This window comes from Prionailurus viverrinus, chromosome D3, assembly GCF_022837055.1.
Source record: "Prionailurus viverrinus isolate Anna chromosome D3, UM_Priviv_1.0, whole genome shotgun sequence".
NCBI lineage: Eukaryota > Metazoa > Chordata > Mammalia > Carnivora > Felidae > Prionailurus > Prionailurus viverrinus.
In genome coordinates, this window is record NC_062572.1 from 67,317,674 (window position 1) to 67,336,295 (window position 18,622).

An 18,622-nucleotide genomic window follows, 5' to 3' on the forward strand; every position below is an offset into this window, starting at 1 on the left:
AACTGCTGCTGCTTCTTTGAACTGTTCCTGGGGAAGGAAAAGGAGGAAGAAGCTGGAAAGGGCACTGACAGCAGAGGGAAGAGAGGAGGGACTAGAGGTCAACCATAATCAATGTAAGCTCCATAGCAAGTAAGAAAAGGAGTCGCCCTTAGATCCCCACTCAGTTAGAAGCCCCAGATCTATGTATGCATATCAAAGAGAAAGTATTTTTACAACTACAGCAGTGAGATAGTACTATGGATAATATAAAAGGTAGAGAAAAAATATTTCAGTGATCAGGAAAAAAAAGAGAGGCATCTATTCTAACTGGGTGGTCAGGGAAGTCTTCACGGCAGAAATGGACTTTCCTCTGGACTTGGAAGAATGGGGGGATTTTGAAAGATAAGGCCACAATGGTGGAGGAGTGGCCCCAGGGCTCTCTGGCAGCACTCTACTGCAAGAGTCATGTATCAGGACCGACTGCAAGCCTCCTTCGGCCTCCCTGCAGCCTCAGCCAAGTCCCCCTGGGCCCCATCCTGACTCACTGTTCTCCCCCTTTCCTTTCCGCTTGCAGGACCTAGGAGCGACCGCCCCCTGAAGGAAATGTCTGACACTCATCACAGCAGCCCTCTCCTGACAGAGCCTCTTTCCAGCAGATACAAACTGTATGAGTCAGAGTTTACCAGCCCTAGCTGGCCCTCAAGCCCCCAGGATACACACCCAGCCCTGCCCCTCCTGGAAATGCCTGAAGAAAAGGTGAGGAGTGTCCCTCCCAGGATATTTCACAGGTGGAGGGAAGGGGAGGAAGGGTGATGAAAGATGCTGCCCTTCCAGCTGCCCAGTGCACGGGTTGCATAATGCCATGGAAGGGTCACTGGCCAGGGAGGCTCTGCCCCAGTCAACGCAGGGTTCCACCCCCTGGTTGGTCCCAGTGGGTCTAAGATAGAAAACGTGTTTCTGTGTGCAACATGATTTTAGAGGCAGGCGGGGAATGCACAGCCACACACTGGTCTTCCAACCAGTCCCCAAAATCTTTCCCCTTAGACCTGCTCCCTTGAATTACCTTATTGTCTCCCAAAGTAAAGCCTGTGTTCAAATGCTAGCTTTCAACACTCCTTGAACTGATAGAGTGGAAAGGGATCCAGGACCACTAACGTTTGGGGTTTTTTTTAATAAGATATAATTTACATGCCACAAAATTCACCCCTTTAAAGTATACATTTCACTGATTTTTAGCATAATTACAAAGTTTGCCAACATCACCACCACTGAACTCCAGAATATTTTCATCACCTTGAAAAGAAACCCAATATTCATTAGCAGTCACTCCGCATTCCACCGGGCCACCACCAATCTACCTTGTGTCCCTGTGGACTTGCCCATTCCGTATGTGTGATGTAAATGGAATCATATAACATATGGCCTTTTGTGAAATGCTTGTGTCATTTAGCATAATGCTTTCAGGTGCATCCTTATTGTAGCATGACTCGGTACATCATTTCTTTTTATGACCCAGCAATATTTCATGGTATGAGTGTACCATAGCCTACTTACCCATTCATCCATTGATTGACACTGGGTTGTTTCTTTTTGCCTGTTATTAAAAAAAAAAAATGCTACTGTGAACATTTGTGTCGAAGTTTTTGTGCAGACATATGTTTTTCTTCTTCTTGGGTATATATCCAGAAGTGGAATTTCTGGGTCATATGGTAAATCTATGTTTAACATTTTAAGGAGCTGCCAAACTGTTTTCCAAAGTAGCTGCTTCAGGTGTACATTCTCTCCAGCCAGGTATACATTGTTCCAGTCTACCTCCTTGTCAAAACTCGTTATGGTCTGTCTTTTTTATTACAGCCTGGGTGAATGTGAACTGACATCTCACTGTGATTTTGATTAGTATTTCCCTAATGTCAAATTGATGTTGAACATCTTTTCATGTGCTTAATGACCACTTATATACCGTCTTCAGAAAAATGTCTTTTCAAATCCTTTGCCCATCTTTCAATTGGGTTGTCTTTTTATTGTGGAGTTGTAATAGTTCTTTATATATTCTGGATATTAGGCCCTTGCCAATTGTATGATTCACAAATAATTTCTCCCACTTTATAGGTCTTTTCACTATCTTGATAGTGTCCTTAGAAGCACAAAATTTGTGATTTTAAGTCCAATTTATCTCTCTTGTCTTTGATTGCTTATGTATTTGGTGTCATATCTAAGAAACCATTTTCTTATCCAGGTCACAAAGATTTACTCCTATGTTTTTATCTAACAGTTTTATAATTTTAGCACTTACAGGTAAGTCTTTTCTCCATTTTGAGTTAATTTTTGTATAAGGCATTAAGTAGGGGTCCAATTATCCAGTTGTCCCAACACCATTTACTGAAAAGGCTATTCTTTCTCCATTGAACTGTTTTGACACTCATCAAAAATCAATGGACCGTAGGTGTATGTGTTTATCTCTAGACTCTCAATTTTATTTAACTGATTTATATACCTATCCTTATGCGAGTACCATGCTATCTTGATTACGGTAGCTTTGTAGTAAGTTTTGAAACCAAGCAAGATTGTTTTATCTGTTCTCAGACCCCCGAATTTCTATGTTAATTTTAGGATCTGACTTTGAATTTCTGAAAAAAAAAAATGAAACTCGGATTTTGGTAGAGATTGTATTAAATCTATAGATCAATTTAAGGAGTATTGCCATTTTTAACAAGAGTAAGTCTTCCAATCCCTGGACGCAGGATATATTTCCATTTACTTAAGTCTTTAATTCCTTTTGATTTTTTGTAGTTTTTAGTATTAAAAAACTTGTATAAAACCTTTAGTTTTAGGATATAAAGCCTTTCTTGTTAAATTTATTCCAAAATATTTTATTCTTTTTCATACTATCATAAATAGAATTTTCTTCACAATATTCTTGGATTGTTCCTTGCTCATATATAAAAATAAAGTTGATTTTTGTATATTGATCTTCTATCCAACAAATTTGCTGAACTTGTCCATTAACTTTAATAGGTTTGGTGGGGGGCGGGGAGGTGGTTGAAGATTTTTTAAGGAGTTTTTATACAGCAGAATGTCCCATCTGCAAATGGAGAGATTTTAAATCCTTTCTTTCTAATCTGAGTCCCTTTTGGTCTGTTTTTTTCTTATCTAATTGATCTGGCCAAAACTTGCAGTACATTCTTAAATCGAAGCGACAAGAAACCAACATCATTGTCTCATTCCTGATCTTAAAGGGAAAGCATCCCATCTTTCACCATTATATATAATATTAACTGTGGGTTTTTAGTAGATATCCTTTATTAAGTTGAGAAATTTCCTTTCTATTCCTGGTTTTTTGAATGTTTTTATCAGGAAAGGTTGTTGAATTTTTCAAGTGGTTTTTCTGTGTCTATTGAAACAATCATGTGGGTTTTTTTTCTTTTATTCTTTCAATAGTAATAATTATTGATTGATTTTTTTATACATTGAAACAGTCTTGAATTCTGAGAATAAATCCCACTTGGCCATCATTCTTTTTATATGTTACTGAATCTGGCTTGGTAGTGTTTTGTTAAGGATTTTTGCATCTATATTTATAAAGCAGATTGATCTGTAATTTTCTTTTTTGTGATGTCTTTGTCTGGCTTTGGTGTTAGGGTAATACTAATACTAGCTTCACAGAATGTGATAAGAAGTATTGCCTTCTCTTCTGTTTTTTGAAAAATACTGTTATTAATTCTTTAAAGATTTGGTAGAATGTACAGCCATCTGAACTTGGGCTTTTCTTTGTGGGAAGTGTTTTGTTTGTTGTTTTTGGTTTTGCTTTACTAATATAATTTACTTTGTTATAAGTCAGCTCAGATTTTTCTGTTTCTTCTTGAGTCAGTTTGGTAGTTTTTGCCTTTCTAGGAATGTATCCAGTTCATCTAGGTTATCTGATTTGTTAGCACACAATTATTCATTTCTTTAGAATCCATTTCTTTATAAAATTTTTAATTTTTTTAATGTTTATTTATTTTGAAAGAGGGAGAGAGTGTGTGAGAGGGGGAGGGGCAGAGAGAGCGGGAGACACAGAGAATCTCAAGCAGGCTCCTCACCGTCAGCGCAGAGCCTGATGCGAGGCTCAATCCCATGAATCATGAGATCATGACCTGAGCTGAAATCAAGAGTCAAACAACTGCCTGAGCCACCCATGCGCCCCAACCCATTTTATTTCTTGAAGGTTGGTAGTCATGTCTCATCTCTCATTTCTAATTCTGGTAATTTCAATCTTCTTTTCTCATCTTGGTCAATCTAGCTAAAAGTTTGTCAATTTTGACCTTTACAAAGAACCATCTTTTAGTTTCAATGATTTTTCTGTATTTTTCATGCTCTATTTCATTTATTTTCTTGATAATCTTTGTTATATCCTTCACTCTACTTGCTTTTGGTTTAGTTCACTGTCATTCTAGTTTCTTAAAGTGGAAGGTTAAGTTGTTGATACAGAATATTTCTCTTTTTAGCACAGGTCTTTATACCTACAATTTCCCTCTAACACTGATTTAGCTGCATCCCATAAGTTTTGTTTTCATTCATCTCAGAGTAGCTCCTAATTTCTCTTCTGATTTCCTCTTTGATCCATTGATTATTTAGGAGTGTGTTGTTTAATTGCCACATCATTTCCCAAATTTCCTTCTGCTTTTGATTTCTAAATTCACTCCATTATGGTCAGAAAACATGATTTCAATCCCTTTAAATTTAGTGATACCTTTTTATCAGTAAAAATGTTTTACTTATCCAACTTCAAGCTGTATTACAAAGCTGTAATCATCAAGACAGTATGGTACTGGTACAAGAACAGACACTCAGATCAATGGAACAGAATAGAGAACCCAGAAATGGACCCACAAATGTATGGCCAACTAATCTTTGACAAAGCAGGAAAGAATATCCAATGGAATAAAGACAGTCTCTTCAGCAAGTGGTGCTGGGAAAACTGGACAGCGACATGCAGAAGAATGAACCTGGACGACTTTCTTACACCATACACAAAAATAAACTCAAAGTGGATGAAAGACCTCAATGCAAGACAGGAAGCCATCAAAATCCTCGAGGAGAAAGCAGGCAAAAACCTCTTTGACCTTGGCCGCAGCAGCTTCTTACTCAACATGTCTCTGGAGGCAAGGGAAAAAGGTTTTACTTATATTATGGCCTAACATATGGTCTATACTGGAGAAGGTTCCATGTGTGCTGTAAAAGAATGTGTATTGCCTTTATAGAAGAGAGAATTTTTGGAGATCCTTACTCCACCGTTTTCATTGATATCCTCAAGACATTTAAGTTTTAATGTAGGAAGGAAGTTGGGGAAATCTATAGACCATCAGCATACAATAGAAGTATAATATGAGCCACACATGTTTGTTCAAATGTCTATTAGCCACATTTTTTAGAAGTAAAAAGAAGCAGTTATTTCATTATATAGTCAGTATAAAGTATCGTTGAGATATTTTACACATTATTTTTTCATAGTAAGTCTTCAGAATATACTTAGAGCACATCTCAATTCAAATTAGCCACATTTTAAGTGTTCAATAGCCACAGCTATTGGCTGTGATATTGGACAGTGCAGTTTAAGAGCAAGCAGTCCTGACCTAGGAGGCCACAGATAGAACCAAGGGCAGATAAACTTGGATGGGGAAGATAATTTACCTTTATTTCACTAACCTCCAATGAACTTTAGTACTTATTTCAATTATAAATATAAATAATGAACTATAACCATATCAGTAGCACCTGAGATTGTTGTCATTGTCGCAGTTTGGGCTCCCCTAGAAAGCTGACTTTGAGATGGTGATTTTCATGTAAGAAGTTAACTGGGATGTGCCTTTGCAGTCAATAGTTGTAGAAGAGGAAGGGCAACAGGATTAGGCAAAGAAGTTGGGCAATAAGGGCCCCAGGTGACCCCATGGTCAGCTCTAGATCTCAAGCAGCCCTTTAAAGTTGTCCTGAGTTGGGGTGAAGAGGCCCCACTTATTCACTCACTGCTACTTTGAAATTATAATAGATATTGGACTGGCTGTACCTATATGTAGATCATAGGATTTTTTTTAATATTGTAATAACTGCTTCAGTATAACTGGTTTTCTTTGCTATACTATTTATTTTATCCATTTCCAAACATTATTCTGGAAAGAAGTCCACAGCCTTGCCCAGCTGCCACCAGGGATCCATGGCACAAAAGTCTATGAAACCCAACTGTGAAGAATGTGTAGTGGTCCTAGGAAGAGCTGGCCTGTGTGCAGCACTCTGGACCACAATAGGGAATGGACACATGTCTTATGATCATTTGTCTTTATCAGGACACCTGCCAACCTTCCCTATCCCCAAATGCCCTTGCTCTCAAAAAACTGTATTATTTGATAGTTTGTCATGACTTCTCTTAAAAGGATCTCCGGTCATCCAATGAAGACAGCCATATTGTGAAAATGGAAAAACTCAATGAAAGGAGTAAAAGGAGAGAAAGCGGGGCAGCTCATCGGGGCTCTACAGGCTTGGGGGGCATCAGCCTCTTCCAAGCAGTGGGATACCTCACAGGGGACATGAAGGAGTGCAGGAGCTGGCTGAAAGGTAGGCAAAGTCCCAGGAAAGAAGCAGCCGGGCTGGGCCAGGGAGACAGCCCTCCCTCAGGCGTGAGTGGAGGAAGCTGCTCCCTCACTCACCCATTGAGAGGACTCCCACAGTTGGAGTACTCCCACCCTGAGTTGACTCTGGATGGGTCCAATGTACCCTGCTAACTTGGAATTCCCATGGAGTTTCAGAATTAAATACACTTCACTAATTTTAGTGCTTTGCAAATTCTTTGCCCCTATGTGGAATAGATACAGGACAACCACTTAGTGGTATATAAGTCATTTCCCAAACAAGCTGTCATTCCTTCCCTTGTTCCATGGCCATTTATTGTGTGCCAAGAAAATATTGACATCACCCTCCACCATGTTCCAAGGCTCTTTCTTTCCTTTCAGCGTCCTTCTTCTCTTAGTTTACCTCAACTAAATATTGCAACAAACAGCCCTTCCCTCCCCAATCACACCCTCATAGGCTGTCCTGGAAACCAAACCAGAATGTATGTTCCCTCTTCTTGACCTGGCTTCCCCCAGGTCCTAACTCAATACTGATTCCATAGCTGAGCTAAAGCCATTTCCTTTCCATCTCCTTTTCTCCAGATGACTTTCTTTGCTGCTCAGATACCAGTTCTCAACTGAGTCATATGGCACAACACAAAAAGGGTTTCCCTGCCTCCTCACCCCTTCCCTTGGACCAATAAATTTCCCTTGGAATGCTCCTGAGGCTTCCTTGCCAACCAAGTCGAGGGCTGGAACGGCGTTAAATTGGTCTCAGCACGATGCCTCAGTCTGTACGGCAAAAACTAACACCCACTGTGGACTGATTGCCTAGCCACTCAGAGACTTGGGCTAGGTGCCAGACCAAACGAGAGGAAATGTCCTGGCTCATGCATCCTTGTTTGCCTTGGTTGCCACGCCAACCAGTGGTCCAGCAGGGAAGCACAACCGGGACTCTGCTGATGGCTCTGCCTGTCTCTTTCAGATAAGCCACTGGCCCTCCAGGTTACAGACTGGGTCCTGAGAGGCACTGCTCAGGTAATGTTTGTCAACAACCCTCTCAGCGGACTCATCATCTTCATAGGGCTTCTGATCCAGAATCCCTGGTGGACGATTGCTGGGGTGTTGGGGGCAGTGGTCTCAACCTTAACTGCCCTCGCCTTGAACCAGGACAGGTGGGTGCCTGTCTGCAGTGGTCGTGGGGTCTTGGGTTAGACAGATAGAGAAGTGTGTCCCTGAGTGATCAGCCAACGTTATCCTACCAACCAGCCCAAGTCTCCTAAAGATTAACCTTGAACAGGTCACTGGAGGTCTCTACAGAATTAAACCACTCCTGTGCTCAAAGCAAGTGACAGCACTAGGCTCCTTTTGACTGTAGATCCTTCTGGAAACATTCCCTATGAGGCAGGTGCAGAGGAACTCTTAAACTGTTCTTCCCTTATGGAACCTACAGTCTGGTTGACTAACAGGCAAGAAATGTCCCAGAATAATATGAGACGGTATATACCGGAGAGCTCATAGAAGACAGATGTTTCAGAGTGTTTTGGGGGTGGGGGTATGAGAGAGGGTGGCCTTTGAGCTGGAAACGTGGGATCTGAGAGAGAGGAGGAAGGTAGAGTGGGGAGGGCAGTGTGGAGGTGGGAGACAGCTAGAGGAGGGCCCCTCCAACCCAGTGCAGAGCTGGGAGACAGCTAGAGGAGGCCCCCCCCCAACCCTGCACTGGTAGCCGCAAAGTCCAGGAACAATAATGAGTAGCATTTTCTGGAACTGGACCATTTTCTCAGACTTTGCCCCATGCTGTTCCAACAGTTCCCAAATTTTCCTGATGGCTAGAGTCACCAGGGCTGGCTATTAAGAAATGTGACTTCTCCACCCGAACCACTTCTGTTCCCTCAGATAGTCCCATTCAGTGGGTCTGGGAGGGGATGTTTTTAACAAGATCCTCCTGGATGCTTCTGATCATCAGAGAAGTTTGGGAATGCTCATGTTTTTAGTGTTTTTCAATTTGGGGTCACCAATCCGTTTGTGGATCATGAATCAATTGGCAACAGCATTTTTAAAAATTAAAATAATAAAATAAAATAGATTAGAGTAATTCATGTGTAGGAAATATTTTGTGACATTTTTGTTTCATTAATGTTGGGATGTGTTGTATATGTGGGGGGTAGGTGAGGTTAGGGAGACTGAGAGAGAGAACTGAGTCATGCTCCTTACCGCGGTATTCCCTCCTTACCGCGGGTTACTGTCAAAAAGATTGAAAAGCACTGTCATGCCTTGTTACATGTGAGTCTTGCCATCACATCACCAGGCAGACAGTGAAGGTAGGAGAAAGACTGGGAGGAGCAGGTATTCACCTAAGGTGCCACAGTCAGTGGGTAGCAGGGCTCGGGCTGCAACACAAAGCCTGCATCTTCTAGGCTGAAGGTCAGTACTGTCCTTGTCATACAGACAGAGTGTGGACAGCAAGGCCAGAGGGCCCCTGGTGAACCCAGGGGATGGGGAGTCATCAGAGTTGGTTGTGTTGTGACCAACATCACACTTCACCCAGGCCTACCTCACATTCCAGATGCCACCAAGGCAAATTTGTGAGTCAGTTTGTCTCCCCTGAGAAGCCATTCATGCACCTCTGAGGTGGCATTAGGGGAGCACTCTGATTCTAGCAAGCCAGGAGGCCATGACAAATTGGATGAAGGAGAGGCTGAATTATTTTGTGTGCAGGTCTGGTGAGTGACATAAAAAATAGGCTCCAGCCAGGATTTTGTGTCTCTCTTTAACCCAGTAGGTTCCCTATTCCTTGTTTCCAGTTACTTGTCATCTCATGGGCAGCTGGCACAGAACTGGCCCGACAAGATTAACTCTTGTCTCACTGCTTCATCACTGTTGGGTAAAACACCAGGGGTGAACTCTGTCCAGCCCACCAGCTCCTTAGCTATGTGACCTTGGGCAAGTACTTCCCCTCCTGGCTCCATTGTCCTCATCTGTGAGATCTGCTGCTTACTGGCTCACCTTCAAGGAGCCAAAGCCCCTTCATGCTCTGACTTCCCTCTTGACCATAATCTACTGGTAAATTTGCCAAGCCATTCAGAGAGTTGCTTCATGGACTTCAGTACTATGGAGGAGACACATACCATGCCTGCCTAATCCTCCCAAACATTTTAGTAAGACTAGTGTGTGCCAGTTTGGCTTCCAGAGATTTCTCTGCTGGGGCCCACCACATCTACCACTCAGCATCACACTGTTCCCACCTGAGCATTTTTGCTTCTGCCTATCTAATCCTACCATTCCTTCAAATCTTCCTCCTACAGGGAGCCACCCCTAATTATCCCAGTGCTCTCTGAACCCTCCCTTCTCACTGGACAACCACAGAACATACCCTGGTACTGTATGGGTTGGCTCTCTAATTATTTTCTGAGTCTTCTCTCCCTGGCTGTGTTCTAAGCATGTTCAGGACAGGAAGTCCATTTTGAATGTTTCATATTCTACTACTATGTCAAGAAAAGATTCATTGCTGGTAGGTCAGTACCATGTTCTATACCATAGGTTCAAAACTCTAGACACCCTACACAATATCCACACATAAATCCTTCTAAGGAGCCCTGACTTCACCACTGTCCCCAGCAAATCACTGACACAGCTACATGATCTAAACATAACCCCCATCATCCCTCTCTACCACCTCTACTCTCCCACCCCTGTTCTCCTGACCACCACTACTTCCTGTCCACCAGTCCTACTCCTCTCCTCCTCCATCAGCCCGTGTCCCCCCTTATCCCTGTTACCCTAACCCCACTACCCCAGAGACTGTAGCTCACAGAGAGTAACTCAAGGTCCACAGCACTAATGCTGCAGTCCTGAAGGAATGTGGTCCTAATGAAGATCTTTTTGGCATTGGGGTTAAATCAAGTTTTACATATTTGATAGTCAGAGCAGATATAAGGTAATGGGTTTCATTCTGACAACCAAACCCAGAAGCCACCAAAGTTTTGGTAGAGAAGTATTCTGGGAGGGGACTTCCACAGAGAGGGGTTCTAATTTTGTCTCCCCTGGGCTCCCTTGTTTCATTCCTGCTATGCCCACTGCACCCTGCCACTGGGACTACAGGACAGCCCCCAGTATGGGTCAGCCATTTTTTTCTCAGCTTGCCTGAAGCAACTAGTATTAAAACCAAAAAAGTACTAAATCCTAACACTGAACAGAAATGGGAAAATACAGATAAAATGCACACACACACACAGACTTAAAACTAATTATTTTCCCAAAACATGGGTTTCTGCTTTTTAGGTAGATTTTCTAGTCCCAAAGAGATAGATTCCAAACCCCAGCGGTCTTCCCTCCCAGCCACTCTTCCACCCACCTCATCCTCCCCACCCCCTACCCCAACCCCCGTCTCCAACTGCCCCATATGTTTATGGCCTCAGGAGCAGCCAGCCCTCTAACCAGTGTCCCATACAAGTGTCCCCACACAGTGCCATGTGTTCAGCTTTTCTTGTTGGAAACTGTCTAGAGATACCTCCTCCCACCCTCCAGCTGCTCCCACTCTCCTCAGTCTAGCTGAGCTAATCTCCTGGCCACTCCAGAGCTGAAAGCTCCCCTCATTCCAGACCCAAGCCATGGCCTCTGCCAGGCAGGAGCCATCCTCTAGCCAGAATGCCCTTCTTCCCTCCTTATGCTTCCGGATGCCCTTGCTGGGCAAAGACAATCAGTCTGTGAAAAGCTTTAGCATGTACACACACCCATTCAACAACCAAGCAAGGCCTAGAGCCCTCTGTGCACCAGACACTGTTTTCTGTTACACTGATGTCAGACAGACAAGTTCCAGCCTGGACAACTTACAGTCAAGGGCAGGACAGAGCACAGTACACAAACCTCATGCTCTGGCAGGGGTCTTGCAGTGATTTGCCCAGTTCTTCCTTCACCCTGTTCCCCATCCCCCAGCCAGCTGAGCCATGGGAAGGGTCAAGGGCAGGATTTATTAGCATCAGGGAGAAAAGTTTAGGAGCACATAGCCTTCCCTGATGAAATGAAAAGAAAGGATAGACTGAAGCTTGGATTCTCCCCACCTCTGGGCCCCTCCCTATCCTGCTGTGGGGAGAGGCTTTTGTGTATCCCCAGCGGGTTCAGCTTGTCCACTCTGGGACACAGGCCAACTGCAACAATTACAGCTTCACACGATGCAGTCAGATGCACTCTCTCCTCCCCCTTCTCTCCCACCCCTCCTCCCTGTCTCCTACACACACACACACACACACACACACACACACACACTTTCCCTGGTGTCATACCTCAGGTTTCTATTAGATCTCTCACTAAACTTAGCAGTCTGAGACCCCCTGAGAAGCCAAGAGGGAGCTTAGACACAGTGAGAAGACAAAGTGCATACTTTAATTCTAGAATGGCAAGGTAATCAGGGCCGTGTGTGTGTGCACGCATGTGTGTGTCAGATCTAGGAAGGCACTAGCAGCTGTGTGACTGCCCAACACTCAGGAGTAAGCTGACTTTCTTCTGGGAGTACCAGGGAGGGCCCTACAAGCCCCACCAAATTCAAATGCAATGTAACTGCCCCCACCCAGGTCTGCCATCGCCTCAGGCCTCCACGGGTACAACGGAATGCTGGTCGGACTACTGATCGCTGTGTTCTCTGAGAAGTTAGACTATTACTGGTGGCTTCTGTTTCCTGTGACCTTCACAGCCATGACCTGGTGAGATGCCTCCTTCTTTCTGCTCACAGACCCGCAGGGCCCCGTGGTGCTTGCATCTTATACTGGATGGGGACATGTGCCCTCCTGGAGCCTAGTGTCTTCAGAGTCAGGCTGGCTCTGACACATGGCCACAAGACATGGTGGCGTGGCCACAAGACACGGTGAAAATCCATAGTTTGATTGCAACACAGCAGATCATTTTTTTATTTTGGAATAACAGGGACCCTTTAGAGCAGCAGTGACCACAGGTGTTTTATTGTGCTAATAATCTTCCTTGAATGTTAGGTTTAATAACAAAAGGTAACATTTATTGAATATTTCCTGCAAGACAAGCCCTGTGCTCCGTCAGGTAGGGTTATTTTTGTCCCCAGTTTACAGAAGAAAAGAACAAGTCATGAAGAGGTTAAGTAACTTGCCCCAGGCCATACTTTTACAAAATTTTTGATGATGAACCCAGAGTCTGCAACTGTTAAACTCCAGGCTACATGGGAATTATCTAAACTGTGGCCTGACCAAGATGGAAAAGCAAAAAACTCACTTGTGATAGAATCAGAACTCTCTTGGAGAAGAATGTCTATAGTGAAAGCATAGGATCTTTGAACAAGAAACATCAGTTGAGATCTTGCTGTACAATCACTTAATTCTGCAAAGGAATACAAAAGTCAAGAGAAAGGGTCTTGGGAACAACTATTTGTTGAGATGAGGGGTGTGCTCTGGCTCAGCTCACCTGGATCTTGGGCAGGTCTTTGCTACCTGATGCTATCATTCTTATGCATGCCGTCACCAAAGAGCAGGAGCCCAAGGTGACCCATGTCCTCCAGTCTGTGCCCTACAGCTGTGAGACATGCTAACTCATTTTCAACACCTCTAAGAAGTACATATCTTTCTTAGATTTCTGGAGTCACTAAAACAGTTAGTTTAAGTACTAATTTATCAAGTTTCAGTTTATTACTTTTTAGCAGTGCTTGTAAATAAATTACTACATTAAGCATTTGGGGAAATTTATGTTTCTTCTCAGGGTTTCTGTGTTTCTGAATCCATTGGGACAAAAACTATAGCAGTCATTTCTATGGGGATTTCCTCAATGCCCCGCACCTGCCCCCATGTAAGGCATAGGATACCCTGTCTTCATTTGCATACATTTGGTTTATAACAAAAGAGTAAGCCTCTCATGTCAAGATTTGATAACTGCTTTGAAGAAAGCAAAACAGAGCAAGTGGGACAGAGAGGGATTCCAGACGTGAGTGGTCAGGGAAGGCCACTTTCAGGAAGGAGCATTCATGCTTTCCCCTAAATGATAAAAGGCACTTGCCATCTGAAGATCTAGTGAAGGACGTTGCAGACAGCGGTGGTGGCATGTGCAGACCCCAGCTGGAGGAATGCCCCATGTTCAGGAAACAAGACCAGCGGGGGCTTATGCCCAGTGAATGAAGGAGGAATGGAGGAGGTGAAGGCAGAAGTAAATGAGGGCTAGACCCCGTTTGCTTTGAGGATCCAGTAGGCTTTTGTATTTTTATTACAACTGTGATGGGAAGCAGTTAAAGGGTTTTAAGCAGAGATGTGATAGGATATGGTTTAAATTTAAACAAATCGCTCTGCTTGCCTTGTGGAGAATGGATTTTAACTGGAGCAAGAGCGGATACTGGAAGCAGAGTCAGGAACTCACAGAGAGATGAGAGTGGTCTGGACAAGGGTGATACACAGAAGGTGGTTGGGTTTAGGATGTATTTTAAGGAAGGTAAAGGCAACAAGACTCTCTGGGAGACTCTCTCTAGAGTTTGGGGGGTGGGGAAGAAAAGAGGATTCAGTACACTCCTATAGTTTGCCTGAGCACCTGGATTGATGGACAAGACTAAGAGAAAAACAGGTTAGTGGTAGGAGACAAGGTGTAAATCAAGAGTTCTGAGAGACATATTAGGCTATAGACTTCCAACAAGTAGACATGTTGACAAGGTAACTGGATGTACAAATCCAGAACTTTGATATGGTCAAGATTTGGAGGGCAGAAGTATACAGAAGACATTTTGTCCATGGGACTAAAAGATATCACTCAGAAAAAGAAGATGAAGAGAAGACCCAAGGCCGAGCCATAGGATATTCCAGTATCTAGATGACTGGGAGAAGAGAGAAAGAACCACAAAGAAGTGACAAGGAGCAGCTGGAGAAGTAGGAAGAAAGCTAAGAAAGGGCAGTATCATGGTAGCCCTGACAGAAAATATTTCAATCCAGTTGGAGCATCCGATTATCAAATGAAGGGAGCAGGGAATGGCCATAGATTTGGTAGGATAGATGTCATTAGTGAACTGGACAAGAGCCACTTGCATGTCATGGAAAGAACACACACCTGATTGGAGTGGATTTAGGAAAGAAAGGGAGTGGAAAGATTGACCATAGCAATCTGTTGAGGAATATTTGTTATGAACAAGGGCAGGGAAGTGGGGCAAAATAGCCAGAGGGGACATCGGATTAGAGGAGGAGGGTGTTAATAGGAAGAAGATACTAAAGCATTTTGTAAACTTATGAGAGTGTTCCAGAGATAAAGGAGAGACTGCACCTGCAGGAGAGAGAGGAGAGAATTGCAAGAGTGAAGTCTTTGAGACAGATTGGATCTTGAAGCACAAGAGTAAGAATTGGCCCAATAAAGAAAGAGGAATACTTTCATTATGTGACAAAGGCAGAGAGGAAAACTATGTAGGAGCTGGGCAATTGGAGTGTAGAGCTTACGGTTGGGAAAATGAAGCATTTCTCATCTTGTCATTTCTATTCTTTTATTCTCAACAAGTTGGAGAATTAATTTGCATGGACTGTGTAGTAGGGTTTTCAGGCAGTCATAAATGCCCATTGGAGACTCAAGGTCATGAATTAAAGGTAGACCAGTCAGCCAGATCATGTGATTTCATGTTTTGTCCCAACAGCTCTTTGAGTGTGAAGACGTAGGGTGTTAAGTGTCTACGGTGGCTTGTCCTTTCGAGGAAACTAAAGTTCAGGGAGATCATTACCTAATGCTGCTCACTCAGCCTATAAATGTAGGAGTTAGGATTTGCACCCAGCTACATCTGCTTCCAACATGCCTGCTTCTCCCAAGGAAGAGGCCGAGAAAAGAGAGGACACAAACAACTGAAGGTTTCATCTTCATGTGGTGGCTTCCAGAGTAGCTCAAAGCACTTCAGCTGAATCAAGCCCACACATTACCTTTGTGCCATAGCAGCTGCCTCCTCCAAGACCAGGCTTCTAAAATGTTATCACAGTGCAGGAGAGTAGCTGTTGTACATCCTGATGATTCAAGGGCAATACACATTATTTTCTAAGGATTACGTTTTGTTTAATTTTCTTGGTTTAAGAAACAAGCAAATATAGGGGCGCCTGGGTGGCGCAGTCGGTTAAGCGTCCGACTTCAGCCAGGTCACGATCTCGCGGCCCGTGAGTTCGAGCCCCGCGTCGGGCTCTGGGCTGATGGCTCAGAGCCTGGAGCCTGTTTCTGATTCTGTGTCTCCCTCTCTCTCTGCCCCTCCCCCGTTCATGCTCTGTCTCTCTCTGTCCCCAAAAAATAAATAAACGTTGAAAAAAAAATTTAAAAAAAAAAAAAGAAACAAGCAAATATTTAAATTATAAAGGTTTATATTCAAGTATTATATTTGCTATTCAAGTATAATTTATAATATATTCAAGTATATTTATACTTCAAAAATGCATCTCTCAAAGATTCACCTTAAATGGAACACCTTATCCCCAGTCCCAGATAAATGGACCACTAGAGTCTCAAAGGAGCCAGGAATGGCTGGGCCAAGGACAGGGGGGCACCATGGACAGAGCTGACGAGACAAGATGGTGTAGACCTAAGGATGAGCACAGATTAACCCTTTGTCTTGCTCATCTTCAGCCCAGTTCTTTCCAGTGCCTTGAATTCCATCTTCAGCAAGTGGGACCTTCCTGTCTTCACGCTGCCCTTCAACATTGCTATGACCCTGTACCTGGCAGCCACCGGCCACTACAACCTCTTCTTCCCCACAACACTGGTGGAGCCTGTGTCTTCAGTGCCCAATATCACCTGGACAGAGATGGAGATGCCCTTGGTAAGTTACCCAATGGCAGATGAGTGGGGACCCCTGCTTATACCACACACCTTCTTGATAACTGGTTTGTGGATTATCCAGGCTCTCAGCTTCTCCAGATGCATCTCCACCAGATGATGGTCATAGTAGAGAACAGGACAGAGAAAAAGGCTGCTGTGCTTTCAACAAACCCTCACTGAAGGTCTGATATGTACCAGGCACTTTATCAGACACTAGGAATACACGGGGAATAAAAGGACAACAACTTCTCTGCCCTTGTGAAGTATACTCTCTGTACAGGGAAACAGATAGTAAATAAGTGCATAGGTCAGTACCAAGTTAATTATACAGAATGGTAGGGTTCAGGGAAAAATACTCAAGAAGGTGGATGGTTGGGTAAAGGGGCCAGATACTAAAACAAATGTTTAAAATTTGGGTTTTAAAGGTCTTATCAAGAGAAGATAGGGATGAATTTTCATGTACTTTCCATATCAGTGACTTTCAAGCAGGGGTGACTTTGCCCTCCTGGAGGGAGGAGGCAAAATTTAGACTGGGGGGAGGGGTGCTACTGGTATCAAAAAGTCAGGGATGCCACCAAACATGCTACTATTCACAAGACAGCCCTCCCCATAACCAAGAATTATCTAGCCCCAAATGTCAATAAATATCGAAGTTGAGAAACCCTGCTTCACATCCAACTATCACAAATGTACATATTCATTTATTCTACCAATCTCTAGACACTTGGGATAAAGGGATATAATAAAAACCTAACACAAGATTAAATAGACAGAATTGTAAAATTTGGCCTTGTTCATGAACAATAGAGAGAGCTAACAGCTAAGGCTACAGCAAGCTTATTACGTATCAGACACTGTTCCAAGCCCTTGACTTCTGGACTTAATTTAACCCTCCTAATAGCCCAATGCTGTAAGTACTATCATCATTCCCATTCACAGATGAGAAAACTAAGGCACAGAGAAGGTTAGCTCCCAAGCTCAAACTGCTGCTAGTGCCTGAATATAAAACCCAGGCAGCCTGATGTAGAGCCCAGGCTTTGACCCATCACCCACTTAGTCCCAGGTGAGACAGACACCCTCATCTGGAACAAACACAGTGAGGTGAAACCTGCTTCTCAATGCAGTCCACCCCTCATTAGGTACCGTGAAGTATTAGAGAGCTCTTTACCTTCCTCAGAAATCTGTCCCCCTCCATCTTTCACCCATTGGTTCTAACTCGGCTGTTTAGAGTAATTCAGAATATTATTTCTATGATTGCCTTTTGAATACTTGCACATAGAACTACATCCTCAGTATTGTTTTTGTAGTCTGCTTTCCCAGCCCTCACCACCCAGCTGAGCCCATCATCAAGATGGGCTGCTGGGGGCTCAGCTCCAGGGCCACCACTCGTGGGTGGGGAGGACAGTTCAGGGGTTTCAGGGTCAGCCACACTCGGACCTGAAGCTATCAGAAAAGGAAAGTCTTCCCTGCCCCTAGTGCAAATGCTAACTATGCAAAACCTTTTTGAATATTTTGTCTTTTCAAAGTTTTGTCTGGGGCAGGGGCTGGAGGGGCATCAGAGTCAGGGTTAGGATCTAAATCCAAGAGAATGGAAAAGACAGAACCCTGCATTGGAGGGAAAGCCCACTGTCTCAAGTAGAAAATGGCAGGGGCAGGAGCAGGGACAAAGCTCTAACTCTGAGGGGACTGTCAGTGATCATCAGCTGGCAGTTAGGCACATTGCCATAAGGGCACAGACCTGCAGTCCCTGAGCCCTACCCATGAGGCAGAGTCCCAGTAACAGCCTCGGGGGCATGGGCGTTGCCCATGGAGCCTCCCACCCTCCCCACTGAGGGGCACAGGATGGAGACGGCCACCTGCGAGAGATGCCTCTCATTCATCTTCAAAGTGAACAGAAAGTGGCAGCATGCAAATCCATATACCCTGAGGCACCAGCTCACCCACCACACCACTACTTTCACAGTGGGCTCCTTCTCTTCCACACCATCCAGGTCCCAACTCCCCTTCCCTCCTTGTCTTTTAAACAATGATGAGAATGACTTCCTTTTTGTTTAACTGGCCTTTCTTGTTACTAGAGGATTGTCGAGAGTAGGCAGTAGGAAGGATGCAGGGGCTCAGTAAATTTCCATGCACACCCGACTGCCCTTCACACCTTCACCCCAGGGTGTTGGAGAGCAGGTGGAAGGGAGGGGTGCCACCCCAGGGCCACAGTTCACCAAGCTAAAATATGGATCCCGGCAGAGGAAGGTGCTTTCTGAGCCCAGACTCTGTTCTGAGGCTACTTGTCCCTC

General features: G+C 43.9%; 1 protein-coding gene across 1 annotated transcript in view; it reads left to right on the plus strand.

Annotated features, from left to right (window-relative positions):
* Positions 1-567: 567 nt before the first annotated feature.
* The window catches only part of SLC14A2 (solute carrier family 14 member 2), a 53,067-nt gene continuing 35,012 nt past the window's right edge, over positions 568-18,622 (plus strand). The window contains exons 1-5 of the mRNA XM_047828716.1: positions 568-735; positions 6,387-6,567; positions 7,546-7,735; positions 12,131-12,259; positions 16,140-16,332. Coding sequence (XP_047684672.1) covers positions 583-735; positions 6,387-6,567; positions 7,546-7,735; positions 12,131-12,259; positions 16,140-16,332 — 846 coding nt within the window. The 5' untranslated portion in view covers positions 568-582. The remainder of the gene's footprint in view (positions 736-6,386; positions 6,568-7,545; positions 7,736-12,130; positions 12,260-16,139; positions 16,333-18,622) is intronic.